Below are 26,541 nucleotides of genomic sequence, written 5' to 3'. Positions count from 1 at the left end.
AAGACATCGGTGTCCTATGCCGTGGCTTAATAAAAACATTTTTTTTTCAAGTTGAATTTAATGTTGAACTTGAGTGCACAAGCCAATTTTAGTCAACCAATTATAGTTTTTACTCTACCAGCTATTGCACATGTAGAAACAGCAGCACCGGGAAGTTTATGGAGTGTCAGGATTCCGGCAGTTACCCCCATTTAAATCACGAGTCTTGAGCCAAACTTACAAAACTTGAAAAGGATTTATTGGGAGTTAAACTGTCTGGCATTGCCTGGGTGTAGCCAACTCTGAGACACATCATTCACTGTCATCCTTGACCCTGGTTTCCCCACCCCCCCACCCCCTGGGTGTATCGTATTTCATATTCTCCAATGGGACAAATCCATAGCCAAGAGTCATCCATCATGCTCTCCAGTTAGAATTTTGCAGGGCAGAAACTTCAGTCAGCTAGTTACTATCTTCGAAAGCATTTATGGAATGCAGTTACTCGCCTCTCCCCTTCTGTTGGCAACTTTAAAAAAAACCAGAAATATTTTATGAGTTGATTCTCCGTCATCCAGGTCACGGTTGTCTCAAAGGTGCTTTTCCATGAGAGGCAGAATCTTTTCAAGGAAAGAAAACCAAGCCAGTTCAGTTGCCATTTAGAAAAGCATCTGTGGGACAACAACACCTCGTTAAATTGGCGGCTGCTCCAAAACTGGTGGACTTTTGATTTATAAGCATACCTGCTCTGTATCTATATCTCAAAATCATTGAAGGAAACATGCAACATGCAACTGGTGGTGAGATGTCCTTCTCTATTTGAAGCCTTTGAGGTCCACCAAGGGGCTATTGCAGTTTTGAGTTTACTGAGCCCACTGTCACTCTAATGCAAAAGATTCATCCCAGGGGCTACCTGTGTGACCCCTACCTGTATGAACCAACGACTGGTTAGTCTTGTTTAGTTTTGAAGGGATAAATCAATTGATAGGGCAAAATAGGGGCCTTTAAGATACCTGAGAAACCCTTGAAGTACCTGATGTTCCTTCCCAAAATGGCTCTGGCCTGGCTTACCTTAGATCAGGGGTCTCCAACCTTGGCAACTTTAAGACTTGTGGACTTCCTCAAAGCAAAACTGGCTGAGGAATTCTCGGAATTGAAGTCCACAAGTCTTAAAGTTGCCAAGGTTGGAGACCCCTGCCTTAGATGTGGCCCTCAACACACTGAACGAAGCCTGGCACAGCTTCCACCCCACGGAAGTGACTCTCCTTGTTGTTTTGTGAGAAATTGTCAGGACTCAAAACCAAGAAGTCTAGAACTAGAAGGCTGTCATGGACCAGACGAGACAGAGAGAGAGAAAGAGAGTGGGGTGGGATTTTGATTTCTCCCAAGGGGCATTTACTTACATGTTTAACCATTTGTGTTTCTGCTGGTCAGCCCTGCCTCCCTCCTGTGCTTGTTTGTGGTTTTATTTTAACCTCATCTGGCCTTCACAAAGCTTTCTGCCCCATTATGGCCGTTGGAGAACTAACCATTCATTTCTCCCCCTTTCCTTTGCTTCCCAATGTGTTAACCTAGATGATGGTGAATAGAACAACTGAGGTATATCTCTATATCTATATAAAGTCTTCTTCTGTGTTTCAACTTTGAGTCTCTCTGTGCATCATCGCTCTTCTTCTACCACTCAGAGCTGCTGCTTCTGTTCTTCTTTCTCTTCTCTGCGCTGCCTTTTAGAGGAGTAGAGAGCGGCTTCCGTCTGAACCGAGGGTGGCATGTGCTGATGGGCTGGGGGCTGGGGTGGGGTCGTTGGGGTGATGGGGAATGGAGTGGAGGGGCAGGGTTTTCTGCAGCTGAGTCCCGTGCTTTTTTTAAAAAAAGTGCCCCTCGAGAGCACTTCGGTGGAAGTCATGGTCTCCCCCCCACTCCCGTCGCAGAGCCAGAAGCGGTGTCTGGCTGGGTCTCCATTGCTGGGTCGAGACTTTATCCGCTCCGTGCAAAGCTGCAGACATCTCTGGCCACCTCTGCACCCAGGGACTGGCTCCTGCATGACACTTGGTTGTCGGCATCCACCAGAAGGGACGGATTCTTCCCAGGGACTCAGAAATGTCTGAGTTGGAGGCAGAGGGAGCATGGCTAAACCAGGCTTGTTGGACCATTTCGGAAGCGGATGGGTTCCCAACGAAATTTTCACTCGTGGTGGGAATGGACGGAATGGCTGCATGTTTTAGCATTTGTCAAAACAGGGGAACTTAAAATGAACAAACAAACACACCCAATCGCTCGAGTATCAGAACGACTCACTGAACATCTTGGTTTGGATGGATATTTTCTAATAAAATTGTAAGGTTGATCCAGCCTGATTGCTCACAATGGGAGACTTCACCTTATATAGAATAATTTTTTTAAAAACCCACCTCTTATTCATTTCTTTTAAAATAGACTCTGATGTTGTTTCAATTAGCACCTGTCTTCAATCTTTGGATAGTTAAAAATAGCCAGCAATTATTTTAGGCAACTTCTTTCTGAACTTTAGCAGGGAACTTTAAAAATATTTAACTGGTGAAGATGCTGAAATATTCATCCCAGATAGATATTTCCAAAAAGACATTGACTGAACAAACTAAATGGCAGGCATCATTTGTCTTGTATTAGTAGCATTTATTATTAATTTATTATTATTAATAATTGTATTAGTAGCATTTGAGGAGCCTGTATGGCACAGTGGTTAGAGTGCAGTAATGCAAGCTACTTCTGCTGCAGCCAGCTGCCTACAATTTGGCAGTTCAAATCCCACCAGGCTCAAGGTTGACTCAGCCTTCCATCCTTCCGAGGTGGGTAAAACGAGGACCCAGATTGTTGGGGGCAAGAGGCTGACTCTGCAAACCGCTTAGAGAGGGTTATAAAGCACTATAAAGCGGTATATAAGTCTATTGCTATTACTATTTAGTTTTCTTTTTTGAAATAGCCAAATACTTTTTCCTGCTTTTCCTCTCCCAAAATATGAGTAACTTATTTTCTTCTGAGCTCTCCCAGCCTCCCCAGCCTCAGACAGACCGCTAAGCAAAACAGGGGTAAAAATTGGAAAGCCCTCCCCATTTCGGGAACATGCATTATCGAAGCTCCTGGTCTTCCATTTGAAAAAAAATAACAATAATTGATCTTTTGCTGTGTATGTTGTGGTTGTTTCTCTTTATCTTTCAGAGTGGCTTCACTCCTTTGCACATAGCTGCTCACTATGGGAACATCAACGTAGCTACGCTTCTGTTAAACCGTGGGGCGGCTGTGGACTTTACTGCCAGGGTATGTCACAATCCCTAGAAAAAAAAGTCTATGTATGTATTCTGTTTGGGGCTGCTCCCTTGACCCAGAACCTTCTAAGCCTTTTGACTACAACCCCCATCATCTCTTTTCAGTAGAAATTGTAAGCAGAGAAGCTTCAGGGCCTTGTTTAGGGGAGAGATCGAAAGCTGATTTGCAAAGACAGTTGGGTGTTTGCCTCCTGTAACACGTAGGAGCATTTCCAAGAAAGGTGAAGAGGGATTTTTCAGATCTGGTGGTTCAGTTTCAAATCTTCGTTCCAGTCCCTCCTTGATTGCTTGTGGAGCTGATTAAGAAAGAAAGAAAAGAAACAGGTTCCCTCTAGTCTGGCTCTTGGGCAGAGGTGCTATTCAGCAGGTTCTGACCAGTTCTGGAGAACCCGTAGCAGAAATTTTGAGTAGTTCGGAGAACTGGCAAATGCTACCTCTGACTGGCCCTGCCCGCATCTATTCTATGCCTCCTGAGTCCTGGCTGATCAGCTGGGTCTTTCCTGTTGTCCTGCATGGGAGAACGGAGCTGAAAAGCAGGTTAGTAGGGTGGGGAGGGAATGGAGATTTTGTAGTAACCTTCCCCTGCCACACCCACCAAACCACGCCCACCAAACCACGCCACGTCCACCAAGCCACACCCACTGCTCTTGGGGCACAATTCCATCACTGCTCTTGGGGCACAATCATGGGGCTCTGTGACCAACTGTGCAGAAGTCACGCATCCCGCGTGGAGGAAGGAGTGAAGGTTTCTTCTGCAGAATTAATGGTTCTGCTTGGATGGCAGTTGAGCTTTTGGTGTGTTTTTCTTCCCCTTTATTCATGAGTCTTTTTGGGTTCACCTCAAGGACAACTTCACTCTGAAGTGAGTCAGCACAAGAAGAGCAGATAAGATAGTTGATGAAGACTCTCATGCAAAAAGCAGAGAGCCAGTTTCATTCCAGGGGAAGGGAAAACACCTCCTGAGAAAAAGAGTCTAGTCCTCTCCTAGTCTCCCTCTTCTCAGCCAGAATGAGGCTTTGGCTACTGATAGAAGCGCTGAAAGAGGCCCTCCATTGCAGTGGTGGGATTCAGTTTTTTTTAACTACCAGTTTCAGTGGGCATGGCTAGGTGATTGTGTGGCCATGGCCTTTTTTTAAAAAAAAGCAACACCCTACCCCATTTTTTGTCCTTCCTGGCCTCAGAGGAGCCTCGGGGAAGGGGCCTTTTTACTCCCAGAAGGCTCCCCTGGGGCTCAGGAAGGAAAAAAACAGCCTAGAAGTGGCATGTGGTACCCCTCCACGCTCTGTTCTGGGGCCGTCCTGGCTTCAGAGGAGTTTCTGGGGAGGCCTTTTTGCTTCCAGGAAGCTTCCCTGTGGCCCAGAAATGGAGGGGGGCTGTGCTCCCTCCCTCCAATGTTTGCTTTCCTGGGCCTCCTGGGAGAAGCAGTAAGAAGTGAGGGGAATCCCAACACAGCTGTTTGTAGGAACAGCAGATTGACGGGAGGTAAAAAAAAAAAAAAGAAATACCTTAAGGAGTGACTGGGTGGGCGAGCATCGGGCGGATGAGGTAAGCAGGCATTGGGCGGGAGGGGAAAGTGAGTGAGCGGCGACTGGGTGACTGGGTTGGGGGCCTGGCCAGCCAGAAGTCACTACTGGTTCAGCGACCCGTGCCAAATCCTTGCTACCAGTTCGCCTGAACCGGTATGAACCGGCTGAATACCACCACTGCTCCATTGGTTTAGGAGGCAGAGATGCCCTCGGGTCCAGCTTAACCTCTGGCAGTTGCATCGATTAATGCTTTCTTGGTGGTGCTTTGCTGCTGCTGCCTTCCAGGAAGTATTTTTGCAGCTTCCCAAGATATATTACACACATTAAAAAAAAAAAAACAGCATGATGCCTTGAATCACCAAGAGAGCTTTCTGGTTGAGCCCCTACCACAATGGTGCCAGCTCAGCACTTGGGGCAGTGCCAAGGCCACAGTGAAAATAACCAAGAGCCATCTGGTATTGGGGCCCAGGGGTTTCTCATACCCTGGGAGAACTGCGCCTGAGAGCAGGTGTGCAGGGCACGAGGCCCCTTCCTACCAGCTGCGGTTGCTGATGGCTCTGCTGATTAGAAGGGGCAGGAAAGGAGAAGGCAGGAAAACAGAAACTGGCCAGGGACCTCTGCTGCTCATGCTTGAAATCCCTGCAGAAGGGAGATTTTTTTTCCTCCTCCCACCCCCCCCACCCGGCCCGGTCTTCCACACAAGTCCTCCAGGAAGGGAGGAGGCAATTCAAAATGGTACAAAAATGAGAACCTTGAGAGTCCCAGCATGGGAAAGAGATTCCATCCAGGTGAAATGCAAAGGCTGTTTCTTTTTTTCCTCTGCAGAATGACATCACTCCCCTCCACGTAGCATCCAAAAGAGGGAACACCAATATGGTAAAGCTGTTACTTGACAGAGGAGCCAAAATTGATGCCAAAACAAGGGTAAGACTTCCACCGTTGTTTCATTACTTTGCGTTGCAAACGAGTCCTGGGCAATATGGTCAGTTCTGCCATCTTCCTCTCTAAGCGTCCTCCTTAGTGCAGTGCTTGTACACCATTGACTCCTGCTGGTTCACATATATTGAGGCCGATTATAAAACCATAAAAAAAAAAACCACATCAAAGCATTCACCTTCTCACCATTCACCCAGCCACATTGCACACCAAATGAGGGCAAATTCTCTTTCACTGCCTTGGGCCGAGCAAACTCTAAGAACAGGTGTGGGATTCTCCCTGGTCGGACCAGTTCTATAGAACCGGTTGCTACGATTCTGCGCAGTTCGAAGAACTGGCAAATCGTGCCACTAGCTGGCCCCACCTTCCCCACCTGCCCACTCACTCCTTACCTGGCATGCATGCCACCCAACTTGCCTGCCTTGTGCCTTTGCCTAATTTTTGGTAAGTTCCTATTTTTCCTCCCCCCCGCCCACCAGCTGTTCCAATTACCAGCTGTGCTGGGAGATTTAGATTAGCTAGAAAGCAGGAAATTATTGGATTTCTTGCTTTCTAACTAATCTAAAAGCAGAGCTGAACCTTCCTTAGGACTGAAGCTTCTATTTTTCAGTGCAAACTCAAGTAGCAGATTGCAGAAAGATAGATCTCTGAGTGAATCTGTGATTCTGTGAGCAACTCAATCTGCCTGCCCGCTTTGCCTGATTTGGGGTAAAAGTTGCTCTTTTTTAAATAAAAAATTAAATATTTACATACATGGTGTGTTGTGAATTAATTTTTTAAGTTTGCTTGCAAACAAATTTTATGTGACAGACTCAGGAAGCAGATTGCAGAAAGATAGATCTCTAAGTGAATCTGTGATTCTGTGAGCAACTCAATCTGCCTGATTTTGGGTAAAAAATTCTTTTTTTTAATAAAAAAATTCAATATTTACATAAGTATTTACAACATTTACATACAAAGCACACCCACCCAGTCACGGGACCACCAAGCCACACCCACAAATTAGGCCATGCCCACAGAACCAGTTGTTAAGAAATTTGAATCCCACTCCTGCCTAAGAAAGAGAGAGATTTCAGAAAAAAACATAAGAATGAGCATGGCCTCCTGTAGAGGATGGGCTTCCTTGCCTTGCAGGTGACATCGAATGTGGTTCTTCCAGTCCTGCCACCACTTTGGGGCATGAGAGTTGCTTCTTTGGAGATGGCCCAAACTCTTCTGCTCAAACCCAAGATCTCCTTAATCCAGGCTTTCTTCTGAGAGGGACCAGGTAGAGTTCACCTGCAGAACGTAAGCTCCATAGCTCCCTTGCAATTGGCACTGAAAGGGACGTAGTATTTAGATGGAGGTCCCACAGGTGTTTGGTGGGAGCCTTTGCTATATCTTGTGACAGCAACTTCTACCGGTTGGGCCTTGTCTCAGGACTCCTGGTTCTCTGCTTCCATTATTCATTGCTCTTGTGATTCTGGGGGGAGGTTTCCCTCAATGTGCCCTCTTTTTCTTTGGGAACAGCTCCCTGATAACCTCACACTTTGGCATTTGAGATACAACGGGATCCTAACAATAAATAAGATTGCCCTCACTAGATGTGATCTCAATGACTAGAGCAATAACGCCCTTTCCCCCCTGTCTAAAAGATGCTCCCCAGCATATCAGGTGGTTAATGGAGCACACTGAGCACTCAGAGAATCATCAAAGCTGCTTTGAAAGCACTTCCCAAAAATGCACAGAAAATAAGTGATTGATGTGACTTAAAGAAGTAAAAGAGGTGAAGTGACAGCTAAATAATATGTTGTATAGATCTTGTTTATGGCGCTGAGCTTGCTGGCATTCCGGAATGTCATTTTCTCTTCGTTATTGTACTGATGGCTCCTCATATTTTTCTGGTGTTTATTTGACTGGTTTCGAACTTCTTTGACATGGCATTCAGGTGATCCTATCTAGTCTTAATAAATTGGCTTATGAATAGCTCTTCTGCCCACGCATTTATCCCCATCTCCCCTCCTTTTGTGGGAGGAACAAGCAAAGTACAAAGTCCCAAATTAGCTGGAGTTGCTTTGATTAGTGCAATGTGGCTCTGGAGATTGTATTTTTCCAGGTGGTGCCTGCCCTTTCAGTGAGACCCATATCCTAGGGAATATTGCCACCTGGGGCCACAAATGCAAGCTGTAGTGGCCCACTTTTTAAGAACAGAGATTAGGTCACCTCCTTCCAGGAAGCACCTATAGGAATGAGTGGCAATGGCATACAAGCAAAACACTGAAATGAAATCAAATGTTTAAGATCTAGTTTTTCTGAAAGGCACTTGGGATGGATGAGTTGCAAGTGCTTTTGGTAGAAGTCATGCTGCTGGTTATATTTTAACCTGATGACTAAAGCAAAGGTATAAACCACTCATATTCACAGTTACCTGGAGCATGTGAACTCTCAGTAAACAAACACCTGGAAGAACCAAAGAACAAGAAAGTCCTCTAAAAAGCAGGGGTCTCCAACCTTGGCAACTTTAAAACTTGTGGACTTCAGCTCCCAGAATTCCTCAGCCAGAAAAGCTGGGAGTTGAAGTCCACAAGTCTTAAAGTTGCCAAGGAGACCCCTGCTCTAAAGGCCGATGAAGCTACTGAGTCCTGCTTCCCTTCTTAGGATTTTTGGCTCTGTGGCACTTTCAGGTTTAAATGGAGCTTAGGAGAGTGATGGGCTTGATATGTTGTGCAGCCATTGAATGACATGATGGGAAATATGAGGGCTCAGTCTCATAGACCAAGGCTACGGGTAAAATATGCCTCAACTGTGAAGTAAAGCGGTGTAAGTGCTTGGCCTGTCACAAACTGCCTCAGCCATCTTAAAGAAAGTGACATTAGCTGACACGTTGTCCTGGAGGAACGTTGTGAGAAGTGCCAAGGAGCAAAAAATCCAAATAAATATCAGTTAGATAGGAAAAAGCAGGACCTTCCTAGAGCTTGAAGATAGCTGCGTGAAGCATACTGAGTTGTGGTTTTTTGAATTTGGGAGTTTTTTGAGGTAGTTTTTGAAATGATGACTTCTTCATGAATCCCATGAGTTCCTGAAGCAAAACAATGGGGGAGATGATGTGTTGTCAAACCTCAGAAATTCAGGGATTGGATTTGAGCAGCTTGGATTGATTTACCTTTCCAAACAAAAAACAAACCAATATTCTTGGTTGTTTCTAATTAACTCATAGATGAGTTGTATAGAACATACATTATCCTTTCGCCATTTGCAGTTCCTGAGGATTCTATGACAAGATGCATAGGTTGAATCATCTAAATGAGATACCTGCAGGAACTTTCCCAGTGTGTAAACACTTGGTTTTCTTGCTCTAAGGATCAGGGCTTGAGGGTAGGACTGTGACCAGGGAGGAAAGGCATTCATCCTACCCCAAAATTTTCATTTTGGGGGGATGGAGGAAAAGTCCCTCCTGGTAAGGAGACCATGTGAAGTTGAGTGAGACCCTCAGATGAAGAACTTTGCGTGGGATCTGTTCTTTGTGTTTCATAAAATTGTTCTCCAAGGCTTTTCCTGGAAATGCCTCATTCAGAAATGTGTTTAAAGAAAGTTGGGGTTTGTTATGGCAGGGTTTCAGGTGGCTACTTTATAAGATTGGACTCGAAATATCAATTCTGAAGTATCATCCAGAATATGTAGCGGGGAAGGACCAAGAAGAACTTCATCCGGGAGAGGAAGCTACATTTTATTTTATGCATAGCAATAGCACTTTACAGCCCTCTCTAAGTGATTTACAGAGTCAGTCTATTGCCCCCAACAATTTGGCTCCTCATTTTATCCATCTCAGAAGGATAAAAGGCTGAACCAACCTTGAGCCTGGTGAGATTTGAACTGCCAAATTTCAGGCAGCCGGCAGTCAGCAGTACTGCGCTCTAACCACTACGCCACTGTGGCTCATAAACCAGAATAAATATTTATTGAACCATTATCCTATGATATTGGCAAATGTGACATCTTGGTTCTGTTTCAATAAGTAAAAAATATAATTAAGATGTAGTTTTCTTCCTGGACACTACTCTTCAGGCATTAAACTCGCCTGTTTTTGTTGGCTTCCCTTGCAAAAAGAGCTGTAATTTTATTTCCTTCAGGATGGCCTGACGCCTCTGCATTGTGGAGCCCGAAGCGGCCATGAACAAGTGGTGCGGATGCTGCTTGACCGTGGAGCCCCTCTTCTTTCCAAAACGAAGGTAACGTTGTAGAGCTCAGGATTTTTGGGAGTCATAGACTCCAAAGTCTGCCATTATGTCTGTCTTTTGTTTCGGAGAGGCTTGTAAAGAAAAGAGTTTGGCTGAATGTAACATGATTGGAAATTCACCTCTCAACCCATGGTTTCTGTTGTTTTCCAGCTTAGGAATAGCCTTGCAATTAGGTGAGACAGGTAATGCTTTTTAGAGTTCTCAGGGTGCTTCTTTGTCTACGTTATTTTGGGTTACTCATAGCAACAGCTCTGTAGCTCAGGCTAGAACTTCTGCACCCATTTTGCAGTTGGGAAATGGGGCAATTGTAGAACTCATGGCAGATTCCTTGGTTCATCGTAAGACTCAGCACGGTGTCTTAGTTTTTTAAACAGAAACATGCTGCTTTCCCTCCTTTCTGCGCATACCTGCGAGCAGGTGAGAATGAAGGGACTTCAAGCATGTAAGACAGATGGATGCCTATTGATATTCAGTGTATTTTTCTTCCTGTCTCAGGTGAAAATTTATTTCAAACAGGATTTTCAGGTTTTGTCAGTGTTTGACCAGAGATTAATCAAGCAATGAATCAGCAAACAAAATCATAACCCAAAGCCAACATGGGTTTGTCAAAAACAGATCGCGCCAGACAAACTTTATTGCATTATTTGACAAAGTGACAAAATTAGTGGACCAGAGGAATGCTGTGGGTATAATTTACTTGGACTTCAGTAAGTCTTTTGATAAAGTAGATAACAACCTAGTTACTTGATAAGATAGAAAAATGTGGGTTAGAAAGCATCATCACCAGATGGATTTGTAACATGGAGGGAAGTATGCAATAGGATACCCCAAGGCTCTGTTTTAGGCCCAGCACACTTCAACATCTTCATCAATGATTTGTATGAGGGGATAGATGGGGAACTCATCAAATTTGCAGATGAGACCTAGCTGGCAGGAATAGCCAACACACCAGAAGTTAGGCTTAAGATACAGAAGGACCTTGACAGACTTGAACATTGGATGATATCTAACAAAATGAAATTCAGTGCTGAAAAAGGTAAGGTTCTACAGTTAGGCAAGAAAAACCAAATGCACAGGTATAATACAGGTGGTACCTTGTTGTAGTAATTGTGAGAAGGATCTTGGAGTACATAATCACTTAAATATGACCCAGCAGTGGGATGCAGCTGTCAAAAAAGCCAATGTAGTTCTAGACTGCTTTAACAGAGGAATAGGATGAAGATCATGTGAAATGTTAATACCACTTTATAATACCTTGGTAAGACCACACTCAGAATACAGCATCCAGTTTGATCCCCACAGTGTAAAAAATATGTTGAGACTCGCAGAGAAGAGCCAGAAAGTTGATTAAGGGACTGGAGGCTAAAACATAAAGAATGGTTGCTGGAATTGGGTATGTAGTTTAATGAAGAGAAGGACATGATAGTAGTGTTCCAATATCTCAGGGGTTGCCACAAAAAGGGAATCAAGCTATTCTCCAAAGCAGGGGTCTCCAACCTTGGCAACTTTAAGACTTGGGGATTTCATCTCCCAAAATTCCTCAGCCAACTCTGCTGGCTGAGGAATTCTGGGAGTTGAAGTCCACAAGATTTAAAGTGGCCAAGTTCTGTTCTGTTACAATCCTTCTATCTGTCAACATTTGATCTGCAATGCCTGCGATTAATTTGACCGTTTTTTGATAAACATTTCCCTCTATCACGGGCAAACAGTTCGAGAAGCCTAAATTATGTTATTATTTATTAAATTTCTATACTACCTAAAACTCAACACCCCTGAGAGGTTCAGTAGTAAAAAGCATTAAAATATAATTCATCCACCCAATTTGGGTTTGATTTCTCATGTCAATCTGTCTTTCAAGCCAGAAGGGATTCAAAGCAGATTGTGGTACAAAATTGGGCATCAATTGTACAAAGAAGAAAGGGAGGTTTGAGTTGAGTTTTTGTCAAGTCCTCCTATAGGTTGGAAGTCATGTTTACACCTCATTCTTATGTGTTTGGCCTTCGGTCTTCTTCGTCCAATGGAGAATCCTAAAGCTGTATTTTCTGCTTGCTTCAGCTGAGGTGTCAAGAAAAGTAAACTGTAAGCTTGTTTTCTCAAGGAATTCCTAAAATGGCATTTTCTTTGTTTTTCAAAACATACATTCAATCTGTGTTGTCTAGTGTGTGGATTTGATTCCAAAATGGTCTTTTTTTTTAATTTCTCACATTGCCTGAAGGTGCTGTAGCAGCAGAATTCAGCCTAGTGTGGAATTGGCCGTGACTCACTTTAAGTTATCATGGCCCTTGTTTTTACTCTTCTCCAGTCATTACTTTTGGCACAAGAAAATGGCTGCTAACAAGAAAAAGGAGGTGCTAGTCAGTTCTGAAGGAAAAGGTCATGGAGAACATCTTGCGTCCTTCACCTTTTCTGGTACTTTCAGTTGTGCTTCCTTAGAACCAGGCTTTCTACAGTTTGTCTGGTCACCCCAAGCCAAGGGTCCTTAAACTTGGCAACTTTAAGACTTGTGGACTTCAACTCCCAGCTATGCTGGCTGAGGAATTCTGGGAGTTGAAGCCCACAAGTCTTAAAGTTGCCAAGTTTGGAGACCTCTCTCCAAGCGATGGTAGTCTCCGGAAGTCTTCTGAAGCTCCTGTCTTGTCTCAGTAGATGGCACCCTTGGCCCAACTGAGTTTAGGCTTGGAAACTAAACAGGGTTAGTCCTCTTGCAGGAAGCTCAAACCAAAATCACAGGAAAGAGAAGCTGTTTTGAAACCCTTCAGATTATAATGCTTTTCTTATGTAAGCAAGTATTAACAGTAATCTTGTCTGGGCAAAAGTGGATATGAAGGGATGCAGGATACCTCTTTTTCTGGTAAGTCAGAATACCAAGGATGGGAATGTGTATTTCCCCTCTTATCAAACCGTTAACTCACAATCACTCTAAATTGTGGCTCTCTTACCAGGATTTCTTAAAATGGTGCTCGGTATCAAAGAGAAATTCTAAGCATCTCTCATATGGAAACCTCTGTTGACTATCTAATCTGCAGTTATGGGCTTCATACATCATTCAAGGAAATGCTGCTCCATTTAGTCTTCAAGAGGTGCATCCCGAAGGCCTTCTCTGCAACCATTGGCTTTTTAAAAGATCCATATCTAGAGATCTGTGCCATGTAACCTTAGATTATTTGCATTCCATTGCTGGGGATATTTTGGACGCAGGTCTTTCTGGGTGTATGGGGGTAAAGGTTTTTATTTAAATACAGGGTTCTTACTAGGTGAGAAACAACCCTGTGGTTTAAAACAGGGGGCGCCAACCTTGGCCACTTTAAGACCGGTGGACTTCAACTCCCAGAATTCCGCAAAGCTGGCTGGGAAATTCTGGGAGTTGAAGTCCACCGGTCTTAAAGTGACCCAGGTTGGAGATCCTTGACTGAAAAGATTAGATATCTATTCCTGCCTTGGCCTTATTTAGTGAAATGTCTCTAGCTTCCAGGTTAAGCACTTCTTCTACCAGTGTAAACATTTCTTTCTTTTTCCTTTTCCTGAGATTCCCATAGATAGGTTGCTTTCGTAAGATAAGAATCACAGCCTGTTGAAAGGGTTTGCTTGAGCCTCTCCCTATAAACACCCATCCAGCTGAGCAGCTAGACAAGAACCAGATTTGACAAGAACCAGTCTTGTCTTCCTTTTCCAGAGGTGGCTTTCTTACTCTGCTCTCCCCTCCCTCCTCCTTTCTACTTCTAGAATGGCTTGTCTCCATTGCACATGGCGACCCAAGGAGACCATCTCAACTGCGTTCAGCTCTTGATTGAGCACCACGTACCGGTGGACGATGTCACCAATGACTACCTGACAGCGCTTCATGTAGCCGCTCATTGTGGCCATTACAAGGTTGCCAAGGTTTTGTTGGACAAGAAGGCAAATCCTAATGCCAAAGCACTGGTGAGCATACAGGGGGTCCCTCTCCCCCCCCACATTTACCAGCTAAGTTGGGTCTGAGTTGGGAGGGCAACAAACATTGCAATAGCAGTACGGTTCAACCGAAGAGGCTGTGGACTTCCTTAGAGGATTTATTTATTAATTAATAATGTATTATAAGGGGAGGAAGGAAGGAAGGAATTGGTTTCATTTTGTGGCTGATGTTGTGGTTATGTTAAAAATTCTTCATACAAAAAGATTATCATAGTCATTCTTTTATCACTCTGAGAAATCTCTCTAGCTGAAGAAAGAAATCTATGAATAACCTGACTGCTTTTTTTTTAAATAAAAGCCTTTTTTAACAGTTCCTTTTTTTTCATTTTTTTTTTTACTCTAAGTCAGGGGTCTTCAAACTTGGCAACTTTAAGACTTGTGGACTTCAACTCCCAGAATTCCTCCTCCAGTCATGTTAGCTCAGGAATTCTGGCAGTTGAAGTCCACAAGTCTTAAACTGGCCAAGTTTGAAGACCCTTGCTCTAAGCATCCTCAGCCTTCTGTAACTAAGAGGAGATCCCTCGAACCTTATTCCCTGGGAGTGGATTGTGACCTTGCAGTTGGCCACGATCCCATGCTCAGTCACGCTTCAGGTGGGCTGCAGAAGGCGTACCTTTTTGAGCAGGCAGAGAGGGGGACAACTGGGCCTCTGCAGCCTCCAGAAATGGCCTGCTGAGCAGAGAGCACAAATGCATCTGTCTTCTGCTTTGATCCTCCTGGTCCAGCCTGCACCAATCTTCAATGTGACATTAAATCCTAATTAAAAGTGTTTCATCTCCTCAGGGCCAGGTAGAAGAAAAGGGGGCCAGGACTGGAACAGGCTGGTTTACAGAATCAAAAAAAATACATAGTTTATGGCTGCAGGCAATCTATTGTGACCCCGGGGACTCTAGAGCAGGGCTCTCCAACCTTGGCCACTTTAAGACTTGTGGACTTCAACTCCCAGAATTCCTCGGCAAGCTGGCTGAGAAATTCTGGAACTCCACCAAAAGTCAAGGTTGGAGACCCCTGCTCTAGATGATCAGGAGGTGCCCTAAAATAACAACAACAAAAGTATACATTCATATTAGTTTACTTTATTAAAAAATATTATCCAGTTTCCTTCAATCAAGTTCTTAGTAACAAATGATAATAAAATGCTTATTATACAAGAGGAATAAAATATTAAAACTAAGCCACTAAGCAAACTTAATCCTAAATGATCTCAAAATCTAAATTAGCTAGGGACTTTTTCAAGGAAAACAAGCCTTTATAGTTCATAAATTGATAAATCTTGAACTGGAAGGTTTAAACTTCCTGCCTGAAGACAGTGGAAGAGAGAGGTCAGTCACCAAGATCACCTGTCTCGTGGACCAGCTTGTTCTGACCAAGGCTTCCTGAGACAGTAACAACCACACACTGTTCCCAGAAAACTTGTTTTCATTTCAATGGCTGTGAATTATATGCATTCACAGCTCGTAATGAGTCCCAAACAGTTTGTGAATAATCCCAACAGAAGTCTGCTATAGTTGTTTGGGATAAGGCTGATGAGCACCCACCTTTATCTCCCTTGAAATGCTGCTGACAACTAGATTGCCAATTAGCTGCACAAGGCCAAATGGAGCACAAAGTCAACATAGAGCTTCAGAGATAAACCGACCAGAACGAACTAAGTTGCTTCCTGCAAAGGCTCATGTCCCTTTGCTCCTCCTTTAAGTCTTATGGGAGGAGCCAATCCTCTCCAAGCCTTACTCCCAAGTCTTAACTGTTCTTCCCTTCTGGCAGCTCTGAGCAGTGTGCACTGGTGATGCCACTGATGTCAGATCCTCGAAGCTCCAGAGTCAGCACATAACTCTCAGATGGCCCTGGCCCCATCTCTATGTCAGACTCAGATCCCTCGTCCGAGTCCTTCCCAGGCTCCAGGATTGGCCCATGTTCCTCTCTACTGTCCAACTCTGTGCCAGCTCTACAGGCCGCCAGTGGACCACAACACAGCTAGCCCCAAATGGGATGTAAAAAGATAGCCCTTGGCAAGAAGAGAGCCCTTTGACACGTGCAATCAGAAGATTTCCTGATGATGTTGTGGATGATGGTACTGGTGGTGATGGGGACAACAAAAGGGATTTTCCATTCATCTAGACTAGGCAACGACTCTGAAAGTATCTGATATTTTTCCCCTCCAGTTGAGAAGGTAGCTGAAGTGTTTTTCTTCCAAGGTGAGACCTAGTTCTGTCGGTTGCTTTTAAAATAAGCGGCTGAAGCTACTTTGACTAGTTTAAAAATTTATCGTCAACATCTAAGCAAATGCTGTGAGCAACAATGCACGGATTTTTTGGTTGTCAGGAAATTCTTTTTTAAAATCATGTTGCAGTTGCACGAATGCAGTTGTGTGCTAAACTATACATCCCTTTCTTTTCTTTGGGCCACGTTTATCATTAGCATTTTGGCAAGAATAATGAACTATTTTTACCAGCTTATATGACACTGTCATGGTGTTTACTGAAGGGGTTTGACTAGGACTGTTTCAACTCCTACCCTCAAAACGACGCTATAGAGCACTGCACACCCCGAACAACTAGACACAAGAACAGTTTTTTCCCCAAAAGCCATCACTCTGCTAAACAAATAATTCCCTCAACACTGTCCAACCATTTACAAAGTCTGCACTACTATTACTATTAACCTTCTCATCACTCCTCATTGCCCATCCCCTCCCACTTGTGACTGCAGGACTATAACTTTGTCGTTGTATCCTTACGATTTATATTGACTGTTTCCTGGTATGATTTGATTTCTTATTGTATCCTATGACTATGATTAAGTGTTGTACCTGATGATTCTTGACTCTTGACGAAAGTATCTTTTCTTTTATGTACACTGAGAGCATTTGCACCAAGACAAATTCCTTGTGTGTCCAATCACACTTGGCCAATAAAGAATTATATAAAATGATGATAAATAATGAAGGAGTGAGAGACCCCATTTCAAACTCCCCTTATGGAGGCTTCTGGGGAGGAGGATTTTTCAGGGGCCCCTCCCTCTCTCCCGGCCCAACCTACTTCACCTTTGTGTGGGGATAAAATTGTCATCCTGACGTCAACTGCCTTGAACTCCTGGAGAAATAGAAACAAGCAGAAGTAAGTAAGTAAGGCTTACTTACTATAAGTAAGGCTTAGATGTCGTACGATATCAAAAGGGATAGATAGATTTTGCAAGCAATACTTTAGGGCAGCTTTGCTGGCTGAGGGATTCTGGGAGTTGAAGTCCACCATTCGTAAGGTGGCTAAGGTTGGAAACCGCTGCTTTAGGGGATTTTTATAACGCTTTCCAAAATTTTCAGAACGGTTTCACGCCTCTTCACATTGCCTGCAAAAAGAACCGAATTAAAGTGATGGAACTTCTGCTGAAACATGGAGCCTCCATTCAAGCTGTCACGGAGGTAAGGAATCTTTGAAGTTACGTCCAGGTTACGTTGAATAAGCCACACTTCAGCCTTGGCGCGCAGGAGCTCAGAATGCCAAAAAGGGATTTTCAGTAAACACGATCACCATCTTCTATTGCCTTGGTTAATATTTCTGCCTGCTAATTTTAAGAAAACAAAGTCCTTTGCCAAAATCTTTGCATTCACCAATTACTGAGAAGAGCTATATCCAAAGTTGACCCAGAAAAGGCCATGTTCTCCTTGGCCTTATGTAATGGAGACACAACATTTTGAGCGGGAGTAAAAGAATTTAGCTCAATGTTCACCATGAATTTTTAAGATAGCTTTTACTGCCATCAAATCAAAATAGAAAGGCAAACTCTCATTCCCACGTAGGAGAAGTGGAATATTGCATGCTTTGTGATGCACGTGAACATACGAGTGTGCTCTGGCCTAAAATGCTTGACTTTGATCTGCTTACGTGGCCCTTTTCAACTTCTGGTTTCTGACTTTCTACACTCAACTTGTTCTGAACTATAGAAAGTACACCTTCTGGGGTGCTGGGCAGAGGTGGTATTCAGCCGGTTCTGACCAGTTCTGGAGAACTGGTAGCGGAAATTTTGAGTAGTTCTGGAGAACCAGCAAATCCTACCTCTGACTGGCCCCACCCCCGTCTATTCTCTGCCTCCCGAGTCCCAGCTGATCGGCTGGGTCTCCTTTAGTTGCCCTGCACAGGAGAATGGAGCTGGAAAGCAGGTTAGTGGAGTGGGGAGGGAAGGGGAATTTTGCAGTATATTCTTCCCCTGCAACGCCCACCAAGCCACACCATGCCCACCAAGCCCACAGAACCGGTAGTAAAAATTTTTGAATCCCACCACTGGTGCTGGGGTTTTGCAGTCTATGCATGCAGAGTGCAACGGAAGATTTCTTCCAAACCTAAGTAGATGCACAGAATGCGGCCTTTGTGTCAAACTAATATGTTTTGAACTTGCCACAAGGTGGACTTGTAATATTGGCAGCAGCTCGCCTTGTATATTTTGGAGCCATCAACCATCAGGCGTCCCCAACAACTCAACAGGCTGGGCCCTTTTAAGCATTCACTCCTCGGTGTGCTGTGCTAAGTCTTTGCTCATATTATGCCAACCCAGGAATGGTTTTTTTCTTCTCTCTGCTCATTTTCTAGTCGGGTTTGACTCCGATCCATGTTGCTGCCTTCATGGGACACGTCAATATTGTTTCACAGCTGATGCACCACGGAGCTTCTCCCAACACGACCAATGTGGTAAGTACCAAGGTGGACTTTTCATTACTGGGCAGCCTGGTGGCCGCCGCCTCCTCCTCTTGGCTGGGCTCCCTTGGCTGGGCTGTTTTTCTAGGCTGAGATAATGACCTTGTCTGGAACCACAGTTTTGAACCTCCAATTGTTGGTTTTTCTGCCAACTGGCACAACTGGCAGGCCCTCACACTATCGTTGGCGTTCTCCTAGCTGGATTTCAGAAGAGAGAAGACCTTTCCTTGAGACCTTTCTTGTCCTCCTTGTTCTACCTGCAGCTCCCCTGTTGAGATGGTCTATCCCTGATCTTCACAGATGTCCCCCCCACTCTCAGGGGAGAGATCTCCTATACCTTTTGACCAGGCTCCAAGCTTTCAGGGGTGCTGAAAAAGACAGAAAGGGGACAGCACATGCCAGTCAGTTCTCTGTAAAGTTTCCAAACTGTGGCATTTCGCATAGGCAGCCATCACCAAGAAGTGACATTGTTGACCAGAATTAATCACTCTCTGATATATCCAGGCAACTATGAAGTGAAAGTGAAGGTTTTATTTTTCCCTCTCCTCTCCTGGGCTGCGAAGGGATGGATCCTGCAGCGTTTCTCTGGCTAAGTTTTAGCCTACTTTCTTTTTTATCCTGATTTGTGCCACGGGAAGCAGGTGTGTGCATGATCACCTCTAGTCTGTGGGAACGTCTCTATTTCTTGAATGTCATTTTGAGCAAACCCCGTCCACGGAGCTGATCCCAATCAAACTGGAGTGCCTTTCAATCCCCAAAGGAGGAGGAGAAGCTTTAAAAGCCAGAGTGGTGTGGAGTGGATCTGTTCTTCCAAGGCTGGCCAGAGAAGTCCTGTTTCTGTTTTTGTTTTCCTATGGTCTGCCACAGGCCATTCTTCATTAGGCTCAGTGCCACGAGGAGGGAGCCACAGCCACAGAAAAACAGGCAAACTCTGCACAAACTATGCTATGGGCAGGATTTGCTTTTAACTGTGGCAAACTATGGCCAATTCACCAAACACGTCACTTCCCTTTTCAGTTTCTTGCTGTCCTTGTGTTCTGACCCAAGCCTTGTTCAAATTAAACAAACACAAATTGTGTATAAAAGCAAACCTTTTTTAATGTGGCACTGGGAATTCAGTGCATTCCCAGCCAAGAAACATTTAAACCTATTTGTCCACTTTCAAAAGCAAGCCAAAGGTTGCAAAAGGCTGCCAAGAACAGAAGACTAATTACTGGTTAAATATCCACCGACAAAAGTTTCAAAAACAAACCAGAGTAAGCAGGGCTTCAACGAGGACTCTGAGTCTAAAGAACTTCTTTGCTTCCTGCAAAGAACACATCCCCAAAGGCTGGTTTTTATCCTTTAAGGGAGGGCCATCACTTTCCAGCCTTACTCCCGAGTTACCCTTGCTGCTTCAGCTACTATTTCCTTTGAGCAGCCCTGCGCATACATGCACTGGGCACAGGCTCCCCGGGGTCCTCTGCATCACTGTTGCCAGACTCCACAATCTCCGAAGGCAGCTCCCTACTCTCCGATAGTCCTGGCCCCATCCCTGCATCACACGCAGGCCCCTCGTCTGAGTACTCGCTATCAGAGACCTCTGCCGGCAAACACCTGCTGCCGGCGAACCACAACACCTTGCCATTTCCCTGGTGACCCATCCTTTGGCTGAAGTGCATGAAGTGCCGCAGATTGTTAATAGCCTTTTTATTATTACTATTGATTTGTTTCGATTGGCCCAGCTGTGAGTTTGCCTGCTGACAAACAGGCATGCAGAGCCCTCAAGCCCAAGAGCAGAGAATCAAATGGGGGTGGGGGACATTCAGAACTGGAGGTCCAAAGCTTGGCACAATCCCATGGGCTCTTCCTGTGGAAAATGTCATCTAAGCACAAGGGTGCCTTAATTCCTCAAATAACACCTCTCCTTTTGAAAACAGCAATGTTTTCATTTGGCAAAGAACAAATGTGTTCAGGGCTAAAAAATAAAAAAAAAATCAATTCTGGAACAAATTACTTTGTGAGGCCTAGACAGTCTCGAGGGGTCAAAGATGACCTGCTTTCACATCCTGATCCCAAATATCTCTGTTGTTGCTAGTAGTATATTTTCTCCCTTTTTTCTGTCTTCCTAACCTCTGCCATCCTAATCACTTTCCATTGACAGAGGGGTGAGACAGCCCTGCATATGGCTGCCAGAGCTGGCCAGTCAGAAGTGGTTCGGTCCTTAGTTCAAAATGGCGCCCAAGTGGAAGCTAAGGCCAAGGTAAGCAGCTTCTCTGCGTCTTCTATGCTGCAGGCGGCCTTCAGGTGCTGTGCATTAAGGGGCGAGATATCCCTTCAAGGGCTGGTTAGCATCCTTTACTGTCCCTTGACAAGGATATAGTCCTGGGATTCTCTCCAAGAGACTGTAAAACATTTTGGTTGAACTGTTTGAAGCGTGATATTTCATGGGATGCCCCCTTTTCAGTGCAAAGGTTCTTTCCAGTGTAGAACATTTTCTGTGGAGCTCAGAGTGCTAAAAAACCCCTCCTATTTGTGTTCAGAACAGCCATTTTACTCTTGGGAAAGGACATTTGGCCCAGTGTCACACTCAAAACAGTTTGGAACAAAACAGGTGGTGCGTTGCTAATCTGTCCCAGTTAGATGGCGAGGGATCGTCTTGTTCTGACCAAGGCTGCCTGAGACCGTAATTAATCACACGCTTAGTCCTAACAACTCTCTTTTTATTTCTACGGCCGGGAATTATGTGCATTCCCAGCCTGTAATGAGTCCCAAACAGCCTCTCGAGATAAGCACCCACCTTTCTCTCCTTTGAATTGACAATTTAACTGTAAAAAGACAAACAAGTATAAAGTCCACACAGAGCTTCAATGTTTAATTTGAACAGAGCGAACAAAGTTGCTTCCTGCAAAGGTTCCTATCCCTTTGCTTCTCCTTTATGCCTTATGGGAGGGCCAATCACTTCCAAGCCTTACTCCTGAGTCGCCCTTTTTGTCTTAACTGTTCTTGCCTTCTGGCAGCTCTGCGAATGCACACACTGGGAACAGGCTCCCCTTGTTTCTCTGCCTTGCTGTTGTCAGATTCTGGAGGCTCCGGAGTCAGCACATAAGTCCCAGATGGCCCTAGCCCCATCTCTGTACTGGACGCAGGACCCTCGTTTGAGTCCTCCCCAGACTCCTGGACTGGCCCATGTTCCTCCCCACTGTCTGACTCTGCTGCCAGCTCCACGGGTCTCTGGCGGACCACAACACCTCCAGTCAGAACTGAGGGTTTCAGAGTCTCCATTTTAATTTATCCAGGCCTGTATTGAGGGTTTCCTGCTTTCTCCGTGGGCCCTAAGGACAACCCTTGGCTGCCCATTTGAATCTCAGTGTGGAAATTTTACTCTTTCCTTGCCATTTCTAGGATGACCAAACGCCACTGCACATTTCTGCGCGTCTGGGCAAAGCCGATATAGTCCAGCAGCTGTTACAGCAAGGAGCCTCTGCAAATGCTGCCACAACATCTGGGTATACCCCTCTGCACCTTTCAGCACGAGAAGGACATGAAGATGTGGCGTCTGTCCTTTTGGACCACGGGGCATCCTTGAGTATCATTACCAAGGTAAGAACGTTTAAGGAATAGAAAGCAGGCCTTGGATCGGTGTTTCAAAAGTATTGTGGCTGCTCTTTATCCAGGGAGGCAACATTATGTTAGAAATTGTTGAGAACATTCATAGCTGAGGTTGTAGGTTTTGGCAGGGGTCTGTTCTCCAAGCTTGCTGTTTAGCTCCCAGACATTTCATTACCAAAGTAGGTAACATCTTCAGTGAAGGTTTTGGGCGAAGTATCTTTTTTGTTTGTATAGGTCCTGGATGGTCAGTTGGTCTTGGTTCACTGGTTGACTCACAAGACCGAATGAGTCATAAGGTTGATTGTCCCAAGACCAGTCTCAAGACTAACTGACCACCCAGGGCCTATATAAACAAACAAGAGATTTCACCTCCAACTGAAGACGTTACCTAGCTTGGTAATGAAATGTTCAGGAGCTAAGCAGCAAGGTTGGAGAACAGACCCCTGCCAAAACACCATTATGTCTCTGGGAATGGCATTGATTCCAATAGAATTATTGCTCTGCACCAACAATATACCAAACAAGGTCAAGTTGACTGTTTCCATAGGATGCTGAACGAGAAAGATGTAATTTTGGCAAGGGGTATATTGTTTTTCCCATGGAAAACCCCACAGATTGAGTGGGTGAGTGAGTGAGTGCTATTAAGTCGCAGTTAACTCCTAGCAACCACAGAGATGGGTTGTTCTGCCCAGCCTGGTCTTCAGGTTTTCCAACGGAGCCCTCTTTCCTGTCATATTGGAGTTCCTCCACCGTGCAGCTGGTTGTTTTTCTTTCTTGCTACCATTCTCAGAATTTAAAAGCTTCTCCAGAGCTGGTTCTTCACATAATTATCTAGAATATAATAACTTCAGAAGCCTGATCTTTTGTGCCTTGAGTGAGTATTCTGGATTAATTTGTCCAACGATCCTCTGGTTTGATTTCTTGGCCATCCATGGTATTCTCAGGAGTTTTCTGTACATCAGAGTTCAAAGGCATGAATACTCTTTTTATCCCTCTTCAAAGTCCAACTTCTGTTTACACAGAGTGTCACAAGGAAACCGTTGTCTGCACGATTTTGGTATTTTCCCCTTGCATATATTAACATAGCATATTAGAGAGAGAGTTAGCCTCCTTTTCTACTTTCAGGAAATGTTTACCTGGGAATAAACTTGCTTGGCATTCAGGAAGAGAGCAGCCGGCAGAGTTCAACTTGCTCATTCTGAAACTTCTCCAGAGTTTGTCTTGTGAATCATCCCTTTAATGGAGAGCCAGTCCAACCCTGGCTCAGAATCAGAGCTGACCCTTTTGTAATGCAGAAGGTCTTGAGGGTGGTTAGGAGAGGGTAGCAGGGGGCAGCTTTTGAGCCGTTCTGAACAACCTTCCTTCTTTAAAGGCAGTGGAGGACCCCACACCCAAATTCTGTGTTCTGCTCCAGTTGGCTTCTGTCCTTGGAATGGGGGCCTGGAGGCATCATGCCCTGAACTTCAAGTGGCAAAGTAACTTGGGCCAACTCTGTACACAGTTGAGAAAATAAAAGAGGGAAAGTGGGGGGCGGGGGGAATCAACCAATGATTATTTAAGAAGACAATTTGTGCATGTGAAGTTCATCTGTACGCATTCAGGTCCTTAAAAGATGGTGGTGATCTCTAAGTTGGAAGTGTCCCACCATTATCCAAGGAGTAGTTCAAACTGTTTCTGCAGACCAGATATCATCCTAGTGGCCTTTGATTATTTTTGTTTTCCAGAGAAACTGATATAAACTGATTAGTTTATATCAAAATGGTGCCTTTTTACATAGGCTGTGTTATTTCGCTTCTTCAAGAGGAATGTGTCAAGTATTGAATTACTGTTGCTGATTTTGAATTGGATGGGAATTAAAGTGATTTCCATTTTGCCTTTTTGCCATCCTGCCTAAGATACATTTCTTTTGCTAACAATGGGAAGGTTCCACTCATAAGATTTGACATTACAAATTTCATTGTCATATCCCTGTAGACACGATCCTTATGCTTTCAAAGTTTCTTTGTAACCCAAAGGATTTGAAAGTCATTTCAAAATAAAATACAGTCCTTTAATTGGCTTCCTTGTGCGTTGTAGAAAGGTGGATCCCTGTGTCTCTTGCAAGTCGACATTTGGTTGGGGAATGGCACTTTCCATTCTGCTGTTAACATGGAAATACAACCTCTCCAGTTGCGCCTGGGTTCTGCAAAAATGTTTTGTTTTTCCCTCAAATAAAACTGTTAATACAAATGTTTATCTTACAGAAAGGATTTACCCCTCTACACGTGGCAGCAAAATATGGCAAAATAGAGGTTGCCAACCTCCTACTTCAGAAAAACGCTTCTCCAGATGCAGCTGGAAAGGTAGGGCAGATGTTGCTGCAATGTGGCCCATCAAATGCATCAGGATCCCCCTGGAATAGTTCTCCTTTTCCATCACTTCTGTGTGGTATTGCAAAAGTTCTTGGTTTCTCCTGAAAAAGAAGTATTGATTTCTTGAGGATATTGTTCTATTTCACAATACCTTGATGATTGATTGATTACATGCCATCAGGTTGTTTTATTGTTACATATTATTGTATGTAGTGACCACAGAGATGGATTTTTCCCCCAGGACAATCTATCCCTCACTTGTCCTTTCAAGTCTACCAATGGTGGGCTCATGGCCACTCTAAATGAGTGCATCCTGTTCTGTCTCACCTTTCTTCTTTCTCAAAAGATGAAAGAGTACAAACTCACACAAACACAGGCAGGCAAGCTGGCTCGGACTTCACAGAGTTAATTCTTTGGAACTGATAACGTCCTTGGCATTCCAACACGCTCTGCCTGCCAAGTCCGAACTGATAACAAGTAAAAAGCTACTTACAGAAAATTACAAGGCAGACCACAAAGAAAAACCTGAAGTAAGATCAAACTTTGTCCAGTACAAAGTTCCAGCTGACAACACACCCACTTTTATCCCCTGTGGGATGTGGCTCAATGACTCAGCTCACTCTCTGACCCTCCCACGCCTCCTACGTTGTTGCTCACGTTTCTCCCTACGACGCTGTTTAGGATCAAGTCAACATTCTTCCTCTTGACTCCCTGTCAGGGGCTGCTCCGATATGCCTTCCTCCTAATTAATCCCAGGCTGTTTCTCTAGGTTATCTGATGAAACCTGAGGCATTATCAGGGAGGAAGGCATTGCCAGAGAAGAAGGTCCTGGGGAGGAAGGCATTCCCAGTTCCTCCTCCTCATCTTCCGAGTCCTCTTCCTCTAACAGCACAGGCTCGGGAATCGGAGCCACAACACATCTTCAACCGCAACTTGTGGTTTCCCACTTTCTTCTAAGATCTTTGATGACATTATTCTGCATAGACAGTGTGGACCACCCATAATATTCACATGAAAAAAGAAAGATCTCTATTGGGCAAAATTTACCAATTTTAGTTTTCATGGTTGCATATGCACATGGGAGTCATTTTAATTAGATGATGGAAGTCTTGTTTGAAATCGGACTAGACTTTTCTCTTGATAGGCTTGAATGGGCTTGAAGGTTTGAACATGTCTATCAAGAGATTTTGGTAAAGAGACATTCCCTGTTAAAGACTGAAAGTCCAGAGCGGGCTATAACATTAAACTGAATGCCCGCCCAAAAATATCTTAAGAAGCATGTCAATAAAGTATGAATCAACATTTCTTATCCATAGTCTGTAAGAGATCGGGGTGATAGTTATTCAGGTAGGCAAAGCTGAAGTGTGAAGAACATTCCCATACAAGTCAGTGTTTTGTGTTGTATCTTGTGTTGTAGTTGATCATTTCAAAATCACAGTTAATACCACCATAAACTTCATTAAACCTAGTTCAACATAATTCTCCAAGTGTTTCTGTAAAGTGGGTTTCTAACCATGCCTGTTTGTTCTGCATGTGTTTTTAGAGTGGTTTAACTCCACTGCATGTTGCGGCACATTACGATAATCAGAAAGTGGCACTTCTCCTTTTGGACCAAGGAGCCTCTCCTCACGCTTCTGCAAAGGTACCAATGCTACCGAGTGGGGTGAAGATCCAGCCACCTCTTCCATCTTTCCCCTCCTTTGCAAGCCCTGTTGGACCTCCTTTCGTGACACTATAGGATGATCCAAAGCAGGAGACGAATTAGATTAGGGATGTCCAACCTTGGCAACTTTAAGACTTGTGAGCCTCAACTCATAGAATTCAAAATGACTGGCTGGGGCAAGTCCATAGGTCTTAAAGTTGCCAAGGTTGGGCACCCTCTAGGTTAGATGGTAGGTGACCTTTATCTTGATCATCCACACTAAGGAAGACATGGAGTTGGTAGAGGAGGATTTGACAAAGGGTTGATGCTTTGGGAAGTTCATTCTTCTCCCCCCGGA

The 26,541-nt window shown here is 44.4% G+C and overlaps 1 protein-coding gene across 10 annotated transcripts in view; it reads left to right on the top strand.

Annotated features, from left to right (window-relative positions):
* The window catches only part of ANK3 (ankyrin 3), a 318,758-nt gene that overhangs the window by 199,312 nt on the left and 92,905 nt on the right, over positions 1 to 26,541 (top strand). For 6 of the 10 annotated variants that reach the window (XM_087932241.1, XM_087932246.1, XM_087932245.1 and 3 more), the window contains 11 exons: positions 1,552 to 1,575; positions 3,175 to 3,273; positions 5,633 to 5,731; positions 9,853 to 9,951; positions 13,684 to 13,881; positions 17,231 to 17,329; positions 18,495 to 18,593; positions 20,743 to 20,841; positions 21,984 to 22,181; positions 24,434 to 24,532; positions 26,085 to 26,183. In XM_087932241.1, coding sequence (XP_087788367.1) covers positions 1,552 to 1,575; positions 3,175 to 3,273; positions 5,633 to 5,731; positions 9,853 to 9,951; positions 13,684 to 13,881; positions 17,231 to 17,329; positions 18,495 to 18,593; positions 20,743 to 20,841; positions 21,984 to 22,181; positions 24,434 to 24,532; positions 26,085 to 26,183 — 1,212 coding nt within the window. The remainder of the gene's footprint in view (positions 1 to 1,551; positions 1,576 to 3,174; positions 3,274 to 5,632; positions 5,732 to 9,852; positions 9,952 to 13,683; positions 13,882 to 17,230; positions 17,330 to 18,494; positions 18,594 to 20,742; positions 20,842 to 21,983; positions 22,182 to 24,433; positions 24,533 to 26,084; positions 26,184 to 26,541) is intronic. The other 4 variants (XM_087932252.1, XM_087932247.1, XM_087932249.1 and 1 more) reach the window with 1 other exon arrangement.

The sequence above is a fragment of the Pseudonaja textilis genome, chromosome 4 (assembly GCF_049901715.1).
Source record: "Pseudonaja textilis isolate UNSWEBS1 chromosome 4, rPseTex1.2, whole genome shotgun sequence".
NCBI classification, from domain to species: domain Eukaryota; kingdom Metazoa; phylum Chordata; class Lepidosauria; order Squamata; family Elapidae; genus Pseudonaja; species Pseudonaja textilis.
The sequence above is the reverse complement of the archived record's forward strand: the minus strand, read 5'-3'. Positions and strand labels throughout refer to the sequence as shown.